The sequence below is a fragment of the Stegodyphus dumicola genome, chromosome 9 (assembly GCF_044657685.1).
Source record: "Stegodyphus dumicola isolate Sdum_Otavi_A_Nest chromosome 9, ASM4465768v1".
Lineage (NCBI taxonomy): Eukaryota > Metazoa > Arthropoda > Arachnida > Araneae > Eresidae > Stegodyphus > Stegodyphus dumicola.
In genome coordinates, this window is record NC_140776.1 from 80606053 (window position 1) to 80625109 (window position 19057).

The 19057-nt window shown below is 35.0% G+C and overlaps 1 protein-coding gene across 1 annotated transcript in view; it reads left to right on the forward strand.

The window, feature by feature from the left end:
• Positions 1-19057, forward strand: part of Serinc (serine incorporator TMS1) — a 117295-nt gene that overhangs the window by 91245 nt on the left and 6993 nt on the right. Inside the window, exon 11 of the mRNA XM_035353483.2 lies at positions 4398-4536. Coding sequence (XP_035209374.1) covers positions 4398-4536 — 139 coding nt within the window. The remainder of the gene's footprint in view (positions 1-4397; positions 4537-19057) is intronic.

A 19057-nucleotide genomic window follows, 5' to 3' on the forward strand; every position in this document is an offset into this window, starting at 1 on the left:
TATATTTGTAAGTATCAGAGCTTCAGCTCTCATGTCATATAGAGCATTCATTGCCCTGCTATGGTAATCCTTACTTTGAGCTGATACTTTATATACAAGCTGCACAGCTGGAAACAAGTTCTGCAAAAGAGCCAATATGCATACATAACAATAAGCTGCATTTCTTGAGTGCTAATATTCAGTTGTGTGCACACAACTGTATTATCTTTCCAACATGTCTTGAATGTTGTGTTGTTAACTAGTTCCAAGTTTTGATCATTGGGCCCAGGGCCGAATTTACATATGAGCTACACAAGTTATAGCTTAGGGCCCCCAAAAAATCTTAAATATAATATAAATAGTATTAAAATATATTATAACATACTTATAAAGACCCCCATACCTCAAATAGCTTAGGGCGTTATCTGGCTCTGATTGGGCTTTCTATGCCTTTCTCCAGGTGTGGTCCAAATTTTCTCTTCACCATTACTGACACTTCATTCCTATATTGAGAAACTGCAGTCTCTTGAGTTCTTTTCAAAGCTTGAATGAGAGGAACTACTGAAGAGTTTGCCAAAACTTCAGAAGAGTGAAATTCTGCAGCATTGTACATGATTTGGTGTACCTAGATTTTGATAGTAGATCTTTCTTAAAAATTTTCAAAAATTGATGATTATCAAAGTGTTACAAAAACAAGAATAAATAGAAATATCAAAAACAAGTATGGATAGGAAAGAAATGATAGCGAGAACAAAAATTAGGAAAATTAATATGAAGCTGTTAAAGAAGATCTGTGCAACTGGAATTAAGATAATTATACAGGGTTCGGCAAAATAAAAGGTACTATTTGGGATGTCAATAAAAACCAAACCACATAAAGCAAATTTTTTTTTTTATTTCTTTTTGAAATCTACATTTTATGCCATTTAAGAACATTATTTTTTTTAATGATATCTTTTAAATGACAGCCATTATTGTCGATGCACTCTTGTAGGTTCTCACGGAAGCGCGTCATTACCCGATGGATCATTTCTTGGGGAATTGCAGCAATTTCTTGTCTTATGGCAGCCTTTAATTCTTCCAAAGTCAGCGGACAATGTGTAAAAACTCTCGACTTGAGGTAACCCCAAAGAAAAAAGTCACAAAGCGACAAATCAGGTGAACGCGGCAGCCAGCCGAGATAACCCCATAAATGCACCACTTTGTTTGGGAACATTTCTTGCAGAAGATTAAGTGAACAAGGCATGGTGTGCAATGAAGCACTATCCTGCTGGAACCAAAGATGTTCTCAGTGATTATCGTTCAACTTGTTAACTTTTGGACGTAGGAAATTGTTAAGCATATCAAAATATCGATCTCCATTGACTGTTACTGTTATTCCATCTTCTTCGAAAAAGTAAGGACCTCACACGCTGAACTCAGATATTGCACACCAGATGGTAACCTTTGGACTGCGAAGTGGTCGCTCATGAAGTTCCTCTGGTTTATTTGCTGATCAATAACGGAAATTTTGCTTATTTACGGTACTCGATAGGTAAAAGTGAGCTTCATCGCTAAACATGAATACAGCGCCTCAGGAAACGTTTTGAAGAATATCCCGGCATGAATTTGTACGGGTTTCAAAATCTCTTTCACTTAATTCTTGCACTACCATCATTTTGTACGGATGCATTTGGAGTGAGTTGTGTAAAATTTTTTGAAAACTTTTATTGAAAATTCCCAAAGCAGCTGTATGCTTATGAGCTGAACGCCTTGGAGACTGTTGTATGGAAACTCTTACTGCATTCACATTTTCCGGTGTTCTTACTGTCCTTGGTTGGCCAGTTGATTTTTGTTTAAGCGCAGAACCTGTTTCCCTGAAGTGTAAAGCCCACCGACGAATTGTTCTTCCATCCGGAACCGCGCTGTGCTGACCAACATCAAACTGATTACAAGGTACGCTGTGTCACTATTACAGATTTCCCATTTCTATTAAACTCCTCGACAATGAAAGTACAATGCACTCCGCTCCAAGCCATGTCGATAACTGACGATTGCATACTTTTGTCTACCTAACATGACCGTGTGCACAGTTTCGCAAACCGAACAACCACTATTTGAAATCCTGCCTACTTTTTTGCCGCACCCTGTATATAGAGAATATTTTATGGAGACTACCTTTGAAGTAATAATAATAATAATAATAATTGTAGTATTTTCTGAGGCAATGACTAAAATGTCTAATCTTATATCGAACTAAAATATTTTAATTTAGTACTTATTTATTTTAATTGAACAAATTAAAGAATTTCATTTCTAATACTTACCATAATAGCAAAACTTTTTTATAGAAAATAATAATAGTTTTTTAATCTAATCCCAAATTTTTTCACTATGGTGTAATTTATTGTGTAGAAATTTGATTTGGAATTTTTTATTCTGATTTTTCTAGTGGTAATTTTTTTAAAAGCTGTATCACATTCCTAAACTCATTTACTCTCTATATATGTCTGTGTGTATATATATCAAGTCATATATTGCTAAGTGTTTAACAAGTCAGTGATGACATGATTTTCAAGGCCTTCATTTCTGCGTTTTATGTTGTTGCAATCTGTCACATTTAATTTGAAATTGACAATTTAATGGATACATATGTATAATTTTTTATTTTGAACTTTGTATATTTAAGTGTTTCATAATGCTATAATAAATTTAGATTAAAATTTCTCCAAAACAGAAGAAAGGCCTTAAATTTAGAAATATAATTTAAAGATAATTAAATATGATGTTTATAGTCTATTTCAAAAGTAGTTGACAGAAAAATACAAGTGCAGTATTGTACGAGTCCAGATTTTTTTTAAGAAAAGGAAACATTAAGAGACTTAATTAAAAACTGTAATATAAACACATTCAGCAATATAAAGAAATAGAAGATTTAACTTTGGAGAAACTCGTGCATAAAATTGCTGGTTATGGGCATAAATTCTTCAAGAAGAAACCGTATGCTCAATTATTTCAACTGCCAAAGGATCATTAGGAAAATTTTATATTTAATATATAAAATTATTAGAAAAATTTTATATTTAATATTGCAGAAGCAATATTAAAAAATATGCAATAAATGTGAATTGTCTGTGAGAATGATATGATAACAGTAGTTGCTCTCATTAATGAAAGAAAATCTTTTATGCATTCATACTGTGTATCTTTGTTGTCAGTCATTATCCACTAAATCATTGACATTCAATGTGTCAGAAAGAGTAAAATCAGAAGGTAATAATGATGATGTTACAAATTACCTATGCCATAGTGTGCTGAGTGTACTTCAATAATCAGAGGCAGGTAAGGCACTAAGTGTGTAAGATGGGGAAGGTTTGAGATGATGCAATAATATATTCTTATTTTTTTATTATTGCTTATTCATTGTTAATAAATTTTATGCTATAGGAGGTAATAAATTTTATGCTATGCCACATTGAATCATTATATGCATATAATAATTATATGCAGCATAAAATTTATTACCTCCTATAGCATAAAATTTATTAACAATGAATAAGCAATAATAAAAAAATAAGAATATATTATTGCATCATATATATCAGAATATATTATATCCTCTTCAGTCAGGGGAAACTACTATTCATAATAAACGACTTGTTATATTTTCTTCTTATTAAGCCTTCATTATTTAAATGGGGCCAAGAGGTCTGTTGTTAATAGGTTATGCCAAACAGCACCCGCACTCAGAGCATTTTGCAAACTGCAATTAAACAATGGTCCCAATCACTTTTGCCCCACCAGTGGTTGAATGGTTGAACTCTAGGAGTTAGTTCCAGGTGAATGGGTTGACTGCATGGCTGATTTCTTTATAAAATCCTTCATGATAGCATATCTCTTCTTAGGTAGATAGTCATCATGTGCTTTGTCATATTTTAATAACCTAACTTAATCAGTTCTTCAAAATATATTTATAGTCTGCCTGTTTATGAGAACAGCTCTGAGTAAAGCTTCTGCTGTGGTGTAATACCTTAATAAGGGGGTGCTTGGCACCATTTATTAATGGGGGCCATAATAATAAGAATGTACCAACAGTTTACAATACCTGCCATGTTTAAAAATTTCCTGTATGTTTAAGAGTAAAGTGGTATGCAAATCACTGATAAGCAACAAGTGCTATTTTCAAAAACCGAATTACAAATTCCTTACTCCTGGATATTGTCTTTCAGATTCGTAAATAACTGAGCATTCCCAATTGCATTATATGATTAAAATGTTTTCAGCAACTTAACAACTCTTAAAAATGTAGCAAAATTATTAAAATTGCTATAAGCACTTATGTTCCACTTTAATTTTTAGTAATTCAGATACCTGAACTGTATGTAATTTATTTGTATATCTGTTATTGTTATTATTATTATTATTCTGTTATTTATTAGAATTTGGAAAAGGTGATGCAGAGAAAGGAAACACATGGGATAATGAAGATTCTGAAGTGGTATATAGTTGGTCATTTTTCCATTTCATGTTTGCTCTAGCATCACTTTATGTAATGATGACACTTACAAACTGGTACAAGTAAGTATAATAATTCTAATTAAAAATACCAGTCTTCATATATATTCACAACTTTTTTTCATAATTATAATGGCACAAAAATAGCATTATATTTGTAAATTTTATTATTCATAAAATACTATACCTAATATGCATAAATAAACTCTCTTAAGTTGCCAAACCATGTATACACAGAAGAGCCAAAACATTATGACCACCGAGTTAAATACTATGGCAGACTGTTTTTCAATTGGTAATTCCTATTAGTAGAAGAATACAGGTGTTGGAATTAGCACTACTTCCATTTTTGGACCACATCTTGGACTCAGGAAACAAAGAAGAGGATCCAATATTGACTTCCCCCCCAAAAAAAAATTAGTGCAAGACTTCAAAACAGTGAAAACATTGTCAGTTGAAGAGTCCCGAAAAAGCAGTCGGACAAGATTCTTTATCACACCTGTTAGAAGACCAGAATTACCTTTCAAAGTGTTGAATATTGACATACTTGGACCTACTGAACCTCTCTGCTAGAAAACAAAAATACATCTTATGCTTGGTAGATCAACATTCCCAATGGCTAGAAGCAATCCTAATTAAAGCATTGTGCGACCTCTGACTTGCAAAACAGCTGCAATTTGCTTGTCATTGATGGGGCAAGCTCTTGGTAGATGGAGACAAGATTGTACCAAATGTCTAAGCAGCGGTCATGCAAAGTTGAAATATTCCAACATGGTGGTGTTTGAGCTCTGAGCTGCTGCTCCACGCCATTCCAAATGTGCTCTATTGGGTTGATATCTGGCAAGTTAGATGGCTAGGACATTAATTGGAATTCATCCATATGCTCCTTGAACCTCTCCAACACAATTCAAGGCTTGTGACATGGTGCATTGTTGTGCTCCAAGATTAAATTTTCAGTTGGGAAGAGAGATGCTATATAAGAGGTTAGCTGATCTGTAGTTATGTTCAGATAGTTCATAGCTTTCATGGTCTGTTCTACTACAACTAAGGGTGCCAGAGCCACCAATGGCAATGTCCCCAAAAGCATTATACCGCGACCACTAGCCTGTGTATGACCTGCTATGAGGGGGGGAGCAACTGTTCACCTGGAAGACGGCATACCCTGACACTACAATTGGTGTGATGAATGAGAAATCATGATTTATCCGACCAAGCAACTATCTTCCACTTACCTATTAAAATCTTGATGTTCTTGGGCTCACTGTAGGCTTAGTTGACAATGGCACTTGGTTAACAAAGACACAAGAGTGGAACGTCTGCTATGCAGTCCCATATCCAACAGTGCCCGCTGAACTGCGTGTTCCAAAACACTTGCACTTGGACGTGCACTGTATTAGCTGAGCTTCTGTCTGGTGCCACTTTTGCTGTGCCAAGAGAAACAGCAAAATTGGCACCAGACAGTAGCTTGCACAAACGCACCAAACAGTGGTGCTCTGGTCCAATGTTTATATATATATATGATGACGACGTGTGGATATCCAACATCTTGGCATCTACTGCTGTTTTTACTGTCATTTATACACTGTGCATTGCATAAATACTAACAGTGGCAGATTGTGAACAACCTATCAGTTATGCAGTTTCAGCGATACTCATTCCAAGTCTTCGGGCCATTTACAATCTGCCCTCTATCAAAATTCGCTTACATCAGCAGCTTTTCCCATCACTCGCAAAAGTAAGGGCAAGAATGGTTTCTTACCTCCTCCAAAACAGGTAAATACCATTCTTTATGAATGTATATATACATACACACACACATAGCTGCCGCTTAATAAACTTACTGGTTAATAAATTGGCCTCTGCTTCAGCTAAACGGGAGGCACCTTAGTCGTCCTGACGGCTGTCAATCGGCTGGTCACTAGTCCTTGTGTCAGTGGCTTGGGGATAAGCTCTCGAGAGTACCTGCTTTCGGGAAAGCCGACTGTGGGGCTTCAGTTTGTGTATAGGTCCGGCTAGCCCTAACACAGGAATCTGTGTTCCCTTGTTAGGCTCCATGGTGGGCGGGGCCGTCGGACCCGAATTTTTTCTTTTTTCAATATGGCAAACTCACAAATATTTCTTATTAAAGACTTCGAAGTTAATCAAGTCGGTCAAAGCACCAGCTCTGAAAAATCTGCTAAAAAAGTACGTACAGATACAAATGAAAAACATCCTAACAATAGTCCCCATTTTCTGGTTATCTCTAGTCCTTCTGGCGAACTGCATAAGATGTCTCCTTTAGTAATAAATAAATACATCCAGTCTTGTATTGGTGAACCGAAAAATATAAAGCGTCTGCGCTCTGGAGACCTCCTTATTGATACCATTTCGACAACTCAGTCTGCATCTTTACTTAAAATAACCAAACTTGGACAAGCGAATGTCACAGTAACAGCACATAAGACACTGAATTATTGTCGTGGCGTAATATCGGAATTCGACCTTCTGTATGCTTCTGAAGAAGAGATCGCATCCGAGCTGTCTGACCAAAATGTCTGCGGTGTTAGGCGGATCAAGATGCATAAGGAAGGTAAGTTGATTGATAGAAAACACGTGATCCTTACCATCAACACACCTGATCTGCCTAAGAATATTAAGGCCAGATATTTAAATTGTCCTGTAAGACCTTATATTCCAAACCCTATGCGATGCTTCCAATGCCAGCGTCTCGGCCATTCTAAGACGTCTTGTCGTGGCAGCCTCACATGCGCCCGATGCTCACAGATTGGCCACGACTCTGAAAATTGTACCGCTGCGCCTTTGTGTATAAATTGCAAGGGTGAGCACCTAGCATTTTCACCCCTGTGCCCAAAATGGAAATCAGAAAAAGAAGTGCAGACTGCAAAAGTTACTAGGAACATCTCATACGCCTAAGCCAGGAGATTAGTCCAAAGCACACAGCTACGACCAAATACATTTTACACCAATGCTCTTAAAAGATCTCATACAGTTGCCACCCAAACCTCAGTCGGTATGCAGACTCCACCAAGCAAACTCAACAGACTACAAACAACAGGAAGAAAGAAAACCTAACCCATACAGTACAAAATAAAGAAACAGTAATTCAAAGCAAACTCAAAACTACCACACAAAAAGTATCAAATAAAAATAGAAGTTCCAGCAATAGCTGTCTTGATGGAATGGTTTCTGAATCTGCGGATTCAGACAGTATGGAAGTAGAAGATGGTCTAGAAGTTCCCAGGCATCTACTTCCACGAAAAACAAAAGAACAGCAGAGAAAGAACAAAAACCATTCATAATGGCCACCCTCATCTCATGGAACTGTCACGGTTTCCACCGAAATTTGCTTGACATCAATGAATGTGTATCATCCCGTGTGCTTAGCAATACAGGAAACAAATCTGAAACCAGAACAACATGCAAAACTTCGGAGGTTTTCTTTCGTCAGGAAAGATAACCTTGCAGGTGAGCGTGCCAGTGGAGGTGTAAGTCTCCTCACCTCACTGGATTATCCCTCAAATGTACTTTCTTTGACGACTTCCCTCCAAGTTGTCGCTACTCAAACAAATTTTTATATTGTTGTTTCATTTGTTTCCCTGTATTTGCCTCCAAATGAGCACATTGATCAGCAATATTTAAATGATCTTATAGAGCAGCTACCTGACCCTTTTATCATTATAGATTTTAACGGCCATAGTCCGCTCTGGGGTAGTAAAGATACAAATTGCCGAGGAAGACAAATTGAGCAGATGATCGAAGATTCAGGTGATCATCGCCTTTGTCTCCTGAATAATGGGCAGGATACGTACTTCCATGAGCCTTCGAGGACATTCCACGCTCTCGACCTTGCCATCTGTTCGCCATCTCTGTTGCCATTTTGCACTTTTAGAGTGGGAAATGATCTTTACAACAGCGATCACTATCCCATTTTTATAGCTCTTGCACGAAGAGGAGCAAACCCCATGTCAAGATCCCCTCGATTCATACTCGATAAGGCAGACTGGGAACTCTTATCTTCCATTGCAGAGCTCACAGATTAAATGGTAGAAGATACGCATATCGATGATGCTGTTGAAGCTGTTACTAATACTATTATTGAGGCAGCTATGCTTTCCATTCCTAGAACATCAGGAAAAATACTAAAATATTCGAAACCGTGGTGGAATCGCGATTGCTCCATAGAAGAAAATGCGAATACTATTGGTGAGGCATTTGCTGCCGTTTCTTCCAGCAGAAATTACTCACCTGCATTTCTCTCTATCAAGCAGCACTCTGAAATATATCCCATCGCATTCAACTCTACCATATCTGAGCCTTAAAATAGAGACTTTACTATGCTTGAATTAAGGAGAGCTTTATTGCAGACACAAAGGTCTTCTCCGGGTTTTGATGGCAGGAATTACGAAGTGCTAAAACATCTGTCTTATAAGTCACTGAATGCCTTTCTCACTCTTTACAATAGAGTGTGGAAGGAGCGTACTTTTCCCAGTGCATGGAGGGGAGATGTTGTAATTCCTATTGCTAAGCCAGGGAAAGATCCAAGGAATCTCTCCAACTATTGGCCAATTGCCCTTACCAGTTGTGTATGCAAACTGTTTGAAAAGATGGTAAACAGCCGCCTAGTCTACTTCTTGGAAAAGAATAATATTATATCGCCTTATCAAAACGGTTTTCGAAATGGGAGAATGACCATAGATAATGTGCTCCTCTTAGAGACATCCATTCGAAAAGCTTTTGTAAGAAGGAGTCACCTTGTCTCGATATTTTTTGATATTGAGAAAGCCTATGATAAGGCATGGATATACGGTATACTTCAGGATCTTCACGAGAGTAGCTTGCGCGGCAACCTACCAATTTTCATTCAGAATTTCTTGAACACTAGAACTTTTCGAGTAAGGATTGGCTCTGTTTTATCAGATATTTTTGAACAGGAAGAGGGTGTGCCTCAAGGCTGTGTGCTTAGTGTAACCCTGTTTATTTTAAAAATAAACTCTATACTAAAAGAACTTCCTCCCACCATCTTGGGATCTCTATATGTTGATGATCTACAGATTAGCTGTCGAGGGGCAGACATGAGATACATAGAGAGGCAATTGCAGATGGCTCTGAATAAGATCCAAGAATGGTCAGACAAACAGGGATTTACTTTTTCGAAGCAAAAAACTTTGTGCATGCACTTTTGTAGGAAGCGAGGTCTCCATCCTGAGCCCGAATTATATCTGAATGGTACAACTATTCCAGTTGCACCAGAAGTAAAATTTTTAGGAGCGACGTTCGATCGAAAATTGACTTTGCTTTCTCATGTTTTAAACCTGAGAAAGAAGTGTCTAAAAAAAACTAAATATTTTAAAAGTGTTGGCGAACACCTCCTGGGGTGCAGAGCGTTGCTCTATGCTTCGTATTTATAGAGCGCTTGTCCGCTCTAAACTGGATTATGGCTCAGTTGTTTACGGATCCGCCTGGTCATCAGTATTGTTAAAACTGGATCCTGTTCACCATCAAGCTCTGCGGATTTGTTCAGGAGCTTTCAGGACTTCTCCTGTGTAAAGCCTATATGTTGACTCTAACGAACCATCACTTTATCTGAGACGTGAGCAATTGTCCCTTTTGCAATATTTTAATATTCTATCACAACTTGAACATCCTAATAAGCTGGGCTTACTTGATAATGTGTGTAACACATTATTTGAAACACGTCCATCCTGTGTTCCTACCTTTGCTTTAAGAGTTCGCCCTGTCATTGAGGAACATTCCCTCTCTGATATGCGCCCCCAAGCAGTACAGAATTTTGAAATCTCACCTTGGGAAAATTCACGGATTCAGCTTCTTGATGTTTTCAAACATCACGTGAAGGCAAGCACTAACGAGATTGTTTGCAGACAACTCTTCACTGAGCACAGGTACAAATATAACAGTTATTATCCGATGTATACAGATGGATCAAAGTCAAATGATCATGTCGGGATGGCATTTGTATTTGAAGATTATATAGAGGGCAGATGCCTGCACTATGCTTTCTCAGTCCTAACATTTGAACTAACTGCAATATATTATGGTCTTCTGTACATCTCAAAGCTCTGCCACAAAAAGTTCATACTTTATACAGACTCGTATAGTGCTCTTAAATCTTTGGACGCTTATCCCAACACTCAAAATCCTGTGGTAGTGGATGTTCTCAAAATTCATATAAACTTAAAGATTCGAGGATATGAAATCCTGTACTGCTGAGTTCCTGTGCATACAGGAATAAAGGGAAACGAGCTTGCAGACATCGTGGCAAAATCTGCTGTTGAACTGTCCAGTCGCCTTATCCCTTTTAGAGACATCTGCTGTGTGATCAAGGGGAAGATTAAAAAAAAAAAAAAAAAAGGCAGCAAATTTGGGACATTCAACTTAACAACAAGTTGAGAAATGTAAAGCCCAGAATCGAGCATTGGGATTTTTCTGGAAATCATAAGGAGGAAGTTCTTTTGACTCGCCTCAGAATTGGTCACAGTAGAGTGACACATAATTACCTCTTAAAAGCTGAGAATGAGCCTGTTTGTTTAAATTGTAATGTTTGTTTATCTGTCTGTCATATTTTAATTGAGTGTCCATAATTTAATAGTCTTCGTCAGAAGCATTTTAATAGCTGTGACTTACCTCTCAACCGTTTAATCGGAAGAGAGGCTAATTGTAATTTATTTTATTATTTAAAAGACTGGCTTTTACTACCTAATTTAATTTGTTTTGAGGATTGTGTCTTGGATTTTAATGTGTGCTTTTACCTTGTTTTTATATGACTGCATCCTCTGGATTTGGTACATTTCTCCACTTGTTTTTATTTATTGTATTTTAATTTCATAAATTTTGATCATCTCACCTTGTGTTTGGCGCATCATAATCATCCTTGGTTTTGCGCCAAAAACCCCACCCACTCACTCTTTTATGTAGAAGTTTCAGAATTACGGACTATAGCTAATGTTTCAGGTATCGCTGGTGTAAGTTAAGAGGATTCAAAAATTGATTGTGAATAGTTTTAAGAACTGCAGAAACTGAGAGCAAAAGTGATACAGAAAAATATGATTGCCTGCATTGTATAAAAGTACTGTGTATTCTAAAAAAAATCTTGAATTGAAAAGTGCTGATCAGAAAAGCTGTCAGTAGTTTTAAGAAATTGATAATTCAAATGCAAACCTATTGTTTATATGAAACAAACAGAGTTGTTTGTAACACATAAAATTTCATCAAGGGTGTAATAATTAAAATATTTTACAAAAAAATTTGAAATTAATTTAAAAATTACATAAACAGTTTAATAGTTTACATAAATAGTTTTAGTATTAACTTTTAATTATTCTTTTTGGATTAATTAATAAATTTTTGTTATTTATTATCTTACTTGTAAAGTGTAAAACTGATATGGTTTGTAATATACAAATCACTATCTATTAAACTCATCTGCTTAATAAACTCAAATACTTAAGTAATGGAAATTATTTTATTAAGTAGCAGGGTCTCTCTCTCTCTATATATATATGTGTGTGTGCATTAAAAATGTTAGTCTTGATATTTCTAACACAAGCAGGCCTCTTGAAATACGCCAAGACAATTAAAGTAGCATACATATTGGAAGACAATGAGTCAAGATACAAACTGGAAGGGTCATTTAAAAATTACAATCAAGAAAATACTTCTTACTCAAGGCTCTTTTGGGAAATTTAGGAGTTTGGAACCAAACTTGTGGTAGCTTGGAGGGTTTATAGATGTAAAGGTTATCTCAAAATTTATACAAATAAATGACTAACTGTTATATACACTACATTTGCTATCTTCATCAAGATAAATATACTGTTATAAATTTATCTTCAGCCAACAGTCCAGATGAAATGTTTTTTATTTTCAACTTAGAATTTAATTTCATAGGTGGCAGATGCTCGGCCGTGAGATATTTCTAGTACTTTCTGCTTCTCAAAATTACTGGAAGGTAATATGAGGGTCAAAGATCAATTACATTTATTCAATTACCATACCTATTACGGTGATGCAGGGACCGGAACCAAATTTAGCGAAGTTTGGCAATGAAAATTATTCACCAAAACTGTCGCCACATTGGCAATATCTTACCAAATTACCGAGATACTCATTTACTCAATGTTAAATAGATTTGCCCTTGTGTTCTTATGTTTCTAGCATAGCTTGTCTTTTTAGATTTTTCATGTTGCATTACACAGAAGAATACAATTTCACGTGAAATTGCACAAAAATGATCTATCATGTACAAAATTTGTAACAATATTTCTGGTTATTGCTTTTGATAAACAGAAGCTATTTCGCTTAATGATGGTAGATGAGGAAAGGGTTAAACCTTTTCAGATATTTCAAATGGGTTCAGTGGTATTGATATCAGATGATTGTGCAGGACATAAAAGATATTCAAACTCATTTTTATGTTTGTCAAGCTACTCTGTTACTAGTTTTGTCATATGAACTGGTGTATCGTCATCCTGATACGTGATGCCTTTTTTGGGATACAGTGTTTGAGGAAGCAGGTAGACTAAGTCTTCTTAACCCTTTCGCGACGGTGCAGTTTGTTTAAGATGCTCATGCGGGCCGGAAGAGAATTGAAGGCAGTCATCGTACAGGATGAAGGTTCTGCATCGCTAAATCTAATTTTATTTTTTAAAAAAATCAGAAAAAAAAATTTCACTTCTAGCATCGTAATTTTTGGTATCATGTTAAAATTAGCACTTAATAACGTTTTTTTTTTCCCCCTGTATTTTACTTGAAATTAATAAAACAACACAATAAAGACTATTTACAGTAAGAAGTAACAAAATTTAAAAAGAAGACTGTGGTAAATCTCGAAGCACGGAGAAGTATCAGTTTCTAACTCTTTAGAAAATTAATCATCACTCTCATTTGCGTAAGTAAATGATTCATTAACCATACATGGGTATTCTTCCTCTGATAAATAGCACCTTCCTGCCATAATAGACTGGAGGTGAGGCTTTCCGAAATAAAAAGAGAAGAAACAGAAATATATTTAAAGGCAATGCAAAACATAACAGAACTCCATATAATAACCCTAAAAGACCGTACATAATAGAGGAAAAAAATAGGGAAAAAAAAAAAAAAAAAAAGGAATTATATATAAATCGGACAAGTGAATGTTTATATTAGCATAGCACGCAGCAATTTAAAGTGCCCACCTCTGTTTACGCTTTTCTTCCCTCTCCCCCCACCCTCGCAACAGTTGATGAGTAAAATACCAAAGTCAGGCAGAATATATCAAACTCAAGATCAGGAAACTAAAACTGTGTTAATTTCAAAAGTAATGCCATCTAGTGGCCTTCAGAAAAACGTTCCGGCTTAAAATGCATATATGCATCACCCATCTTCTGAATGCAATCTCTAGTGATGCGTGGAGGGAATGCGTATATCGGACGCCCGTCCCGAAAGGGTTAGACACCAATAGTCCTTGAAAGTAATATGATGTCGCGATATACAAAATATAGATACAGTGTGATTTCATTTGTGTAAGCTCATGATCTAAAGCTCAGCATATGAAACCTTCTCATATTTTGTAAAAAGCTTGCAACAGCCATATTTGGTACCTCTTCTGCTCCACTGACATTGAAATGGGTATGGAAAGTGAGCAATAAGTAAGAGATACTATAGAATGCCAATGAACAAAGGAACAAGTTAATGCAAGCAGCGAGAAGGAAAGTGAGGAGCTGGATGAAAAAGAAATTTTAGGAACTGACAAGAGTGAAAGATAATGCCAATGAAGTAATGAAATGCCAATCAGTGACTAACCATGGGAAAATCACTGCTGACATTATAGAAAAAAAGGAACCATTTTCTAGTTATTATTACTATTATAATAAATCCATGTTGATAAGCTGAATTTAATATAATTTTATGAGATCTTTATTATACTCATCCTAGGTATTATCTTATCAGGACTTTATAGATCTGGCGAGATATTGTGTTGCTAAATATTCCAATTTCATCATAGTGTAAAAAAAAAAAAATGTAATCCATATTCTGTAATTATTATTCAGTAGATAAATTCTTATTTGGGCAGACCTTTTGTTTTTCGTAAAATAAATTCAGTTTAAAGTTTTTTTATTCTTCTTATATTCAAAATGTATTCAATCGGTGTGCTCCAGTCAATCTGTTATTGCCTACAGGCACAACCTAAGACAAGAACCTGGGGAAGAGTGGAAATAATTTCTAGCCAAGATTAGAAATGTGACCTTGACCATCAACAGTAATCCATATTTTCCAAAGACTTCCTAGATACTGCAGCCCAGATTATTGCCAGTACACTTCCATGCTTCATTGTATACGCAAGACAGTTTGTCTTTTGAAATAGTCTGGCACATATGCCTTTTGAAAGAGTTCTTAGCATATAAATTCTCTCAGAAGTGAGAAAGTCTGTGAAAATGGACATCTCTTTGAACAGTATAAAGTGCTACTTAAATTACATACTGCATAATGTGTTGCTAAAAGTTTTACATTTGTAACTTCATTGAAACCAGTGTTTAATATAGATGCTGGTTATCAAAGTATTTACTGTAACTTCTCGCCTAAGAATATTAGCCTTGTAAAGCTCCTGACTGGCAGATTTTGTTTTCAGGAAAAATTAATTTCTGCCTTAACTTGAGTATTCACTGTTCATGATTTTAGGCGCAATTATTTTAATTTGGCCACTAGAATGAGAACAGAAACTTGTTCTACCTCCTGGAACTCTTGTCTCGTTTATCGGCTTCTGTAAATTCTATATAATTTGTAACATTGATAGCAATACGTGTAATATACTATATTAGTATGACATGTGAATTGTATTATAATAGCTCTGTATTAGTTGTAGGTATCTATGTAATTGTGTAATAGTAGACACAGTCTATAATTGGTACTGTTTTAATAGCACTTAGCATTTTTGTGTATATACTGGTATTCAAGTTGTAGAGACATTAGGTTAGCAGGAGAGATGAAAAATGAGCAGTGCCCTAACCGGGACTCAAACACGCACCAAGCGTGCTGACCACTACACCACGAAGGTATGCTACAAAGGCATGCTACAAAGGCGACCTTATAAACTGAGGTATCCACAGACCTCTTGAATATGTGCTGACCACTACACCATGAAAGCGGGAGAAATACCTTATAAAGTACCTGACTATTTGCTATGATTTTAAACATTTGTTTATTGTATCAGATTGAATTTATTAATGTAACTGTTTTATTGTAATGTTTGTGAATTAATGTATTAGTAAATTAAGTACCTTTGTTTAATAATTTGGTAAGGTGTCATAATTTGATCAACATGTAATTGATACTAAAAAGTAGAAAATAAAAAAGTTTTTGTAAAAAAGCTTTTTTTAATAAAAGCTTTTTTACAAAAACTTTTTTATTTTCTACTTTTTAGATTATGATTATGATTTTCTACTTTTTAGATTATGAGATAAAATAATTAATGAATTAAAAAAGAGAAAGTAATTTTTCGTAGCATTCTTCTCAAATAACTTCCTGTTGCCAGAGCAGTTACTCTTAGGTGAAGTTTTTCATTTTAGTATGTATACAAATATAAAATTATTATAGACTTGAGATAATTGAAAACACATTCTGTCTTGGTAACAGGTAGACAGCCAGACAAGCATGACAATTTGTCTTATTTTCAGTTCTGATGTAGTATGTCCCATTTATATACTATACTTCTCAAAGTTTGAAATCAGTACCTCAAATACTGTTGAAATTTCAAAATTCACACTGTATTACTGTTAATGAAATTTGAAATCATTTATGTAAGAATCTCAGTCAAAAGTGTTTACTATGGCTCAAATTAGAGTGTTATGTTTGCAAGATGTTTCTATTGTATTATCCAACCCCTATTATATGATTTAGTGGATTCGAGAGATAAAGGTGACTGATTGTAATCAAGTTGCTGATAATCTATTATATTCAAAATCTGTTTCACAATATTGATTTAACAATAATGTACACTGCTCAAAAAAAAAAAAAAAAAGGGACAGTCCTATATCTCCCGATCTACTGGGCCGATTGACAAAATTCAAACTGCGTTCTTCATGTCTCGAAAGAGCGCGACTTAGGATATATATTAGATTTATATATAGCATTATTCTAACATAGGTATTTTGACACAAAATCGGACTGTTTCTGAAATAACATACCAATTTTTTTTACATATTTCGATTCTACGACTCAAATTATGCCTAAATATGAAATTTTGTAAAATTTGGAGCAAAATTTAGGGAGAAATTCACAAATTTATGTTGGCACTATTTTGTCAGTTTGCGCCAAGAATAGTTCACTTGGCGAACTTCTTAATATATGGCAACCTAGTTTCTTTTCCCGTGAGAGGAAAAAAAGTCACCATCGTTCCTTTTTTCCAAATAATATTCTATTTTTTAATTATGACTTATTATTTTAAGTAATTTTTTCTTTTTCGAATTTCATTTTAATTAAGTTGCATGGTTTTTTTCGAATAACTGTTTTAAAAATTTCTATTTACCTATTCGAACTGCGTAAATAAGGGTGCAGCGTTTATTTTTTTTTTCAAATAGTTTTCTTTATATATATTTTTGTCATAGTTATTATTTTAGGTAATTTTTAAATTCTTATACTTTTATTTTAATTGTTTGTGTTGCATTGTCTCTTCAGATAATTGTTTTAAAATTTTCTATTTATTCCTTCAAACTGAGCATTTTAAATAAATTTTCCAGAATTTGATTTTATTTATTTGAATTGTTTTTCTTTCGGAGGAATACTTTGTAACCCAGATTACGATGCGTTTGAAAACTGCATATATTAAAAGAGCAAATACAGTAAAGCATAGTTAACACGCCTTTCAATGTTCCGTTCAGAAAAGATGTATATAAATAAGAGAGATGTATAACCGACAGTTTAACTTAGGATGACTTGCATACACTGCTTTAAACAGTTTTATCATTGTGCCCATTGCTTTACACAATTTTATCCTACATTTGGTTTCTTAAATGTTATTCATATTTTAATCAAATATTTTATTTTTGAAATCGTAAGAATCAAATATCATAAGATTAAAAAGTTTTAAATTTAAAAAAAATACAAATACCAAATTTTACACAAAAATTTATTTTTTCTTCTCTTTTTCTTCAGGCATTCTACTTTATTCTTGCTCTTTTTCTTTAGGCATTCCGCAAGTATATTAAAAAGCATCCAATTTTTCGAAATATCTTGATATTTCTGACAATCATTTTAAATAAAGTTATCGCCTAATATTTTATAAAAGCCCACAAACGGCCGAGTGGTAAAGTCTCTGAACACTGGTAGTTCACTCCGCGGTTCGAATTCCGGTAAACGGACTGGTTGCATGGGTGTTTTCGTGGATTTTCTCATGTGTACCGTGTATGCCAGCTGGTTTTCCTTTAAAAGTTCTTCACGAAGGCATCCTTCCTTTTAGGCAGATAACCCTGCTTTGACGTAACTTAATAATCCAATTCAATTCATTTCATCAATATTTGGTCAGAGCCTTTATCAGTCTTTAGAGGCTAAACATTTTGAAGGTATGAGATGAAAGAAAAGACTGGTTTCATCAAGAGGTTTTGGTTTACTTAATTATGACAAAGCACACTAGGGCTATCTGCCTAAGGGGAGGGATGCCTTCGTGGAGGACTTTCTAAGGAAAACTGGCTCGCATACACACTACACATGGGAAAAACCACGAAAACGCCCATGCAGCCAGCCCGTTCGCGGGATTTGAACCTCGGACCGAACTACCAGAGTTCAGCGACTTTACCGCTCGACCGCTGTTTCATCAGGAGGGGAAAAAAACGCCTTTAGGTGACATTCACATGCAATACTGGATAAACTCCTGAATCTTCAAATAATTCGACTGAGAAAATCATGGGATTCTCCATTTATGGTACGATATGATGTTCTATAACGTAATTTAAATTTATACAACCATATAGTCTAAAACCAGTCGCTCTGCACTTTAATCTGCAATGATATCGTTTTTGTCTTTTCTGATAACACAAGCTCAATTGATAGTATTTGCTGGTGTATACGCCCAAGTGTTTTCTCTTTGAACGCCTAAATTCTTTGAAGTAACCTGAAAGTATATTTAAAAACGTCCAACTTTTTGAAACATCTTGGTATTTCTGACAGCCAAATTTCCCTGCAAATGTTTGCTTACTTTTCTCCCTAATTTTCTTATTTTTCTACAGTTATTTTCAGTGCTCACACAAGAAAATTAAGATTTTTCGATTGCTAGACTAATAATTTGTCTAGCATATTTTGCATTCTTGTCAATTTTTTTAAAATATCAATTACATGAATTGCGTTTCAGCTGAAACAATCACAGTGGTCCAGCTGTCGACTACTCTTCAGAGAAAAATGGTTCAGTTATAATACTAGCTATCATTCAACTCTAAACGGTGTGGAATGACTGCTATGCAATTGAATGCAGTAGGAGAATGCAATGGAACTAGATAGATAACATGAGAGATTCCTTTGGCCCAAATCAATTAAAAGCATTTTGAATCGGTATCTTCATGTTTTAGTGCCGAATTCAGACTTCAAAAATTACTAATTA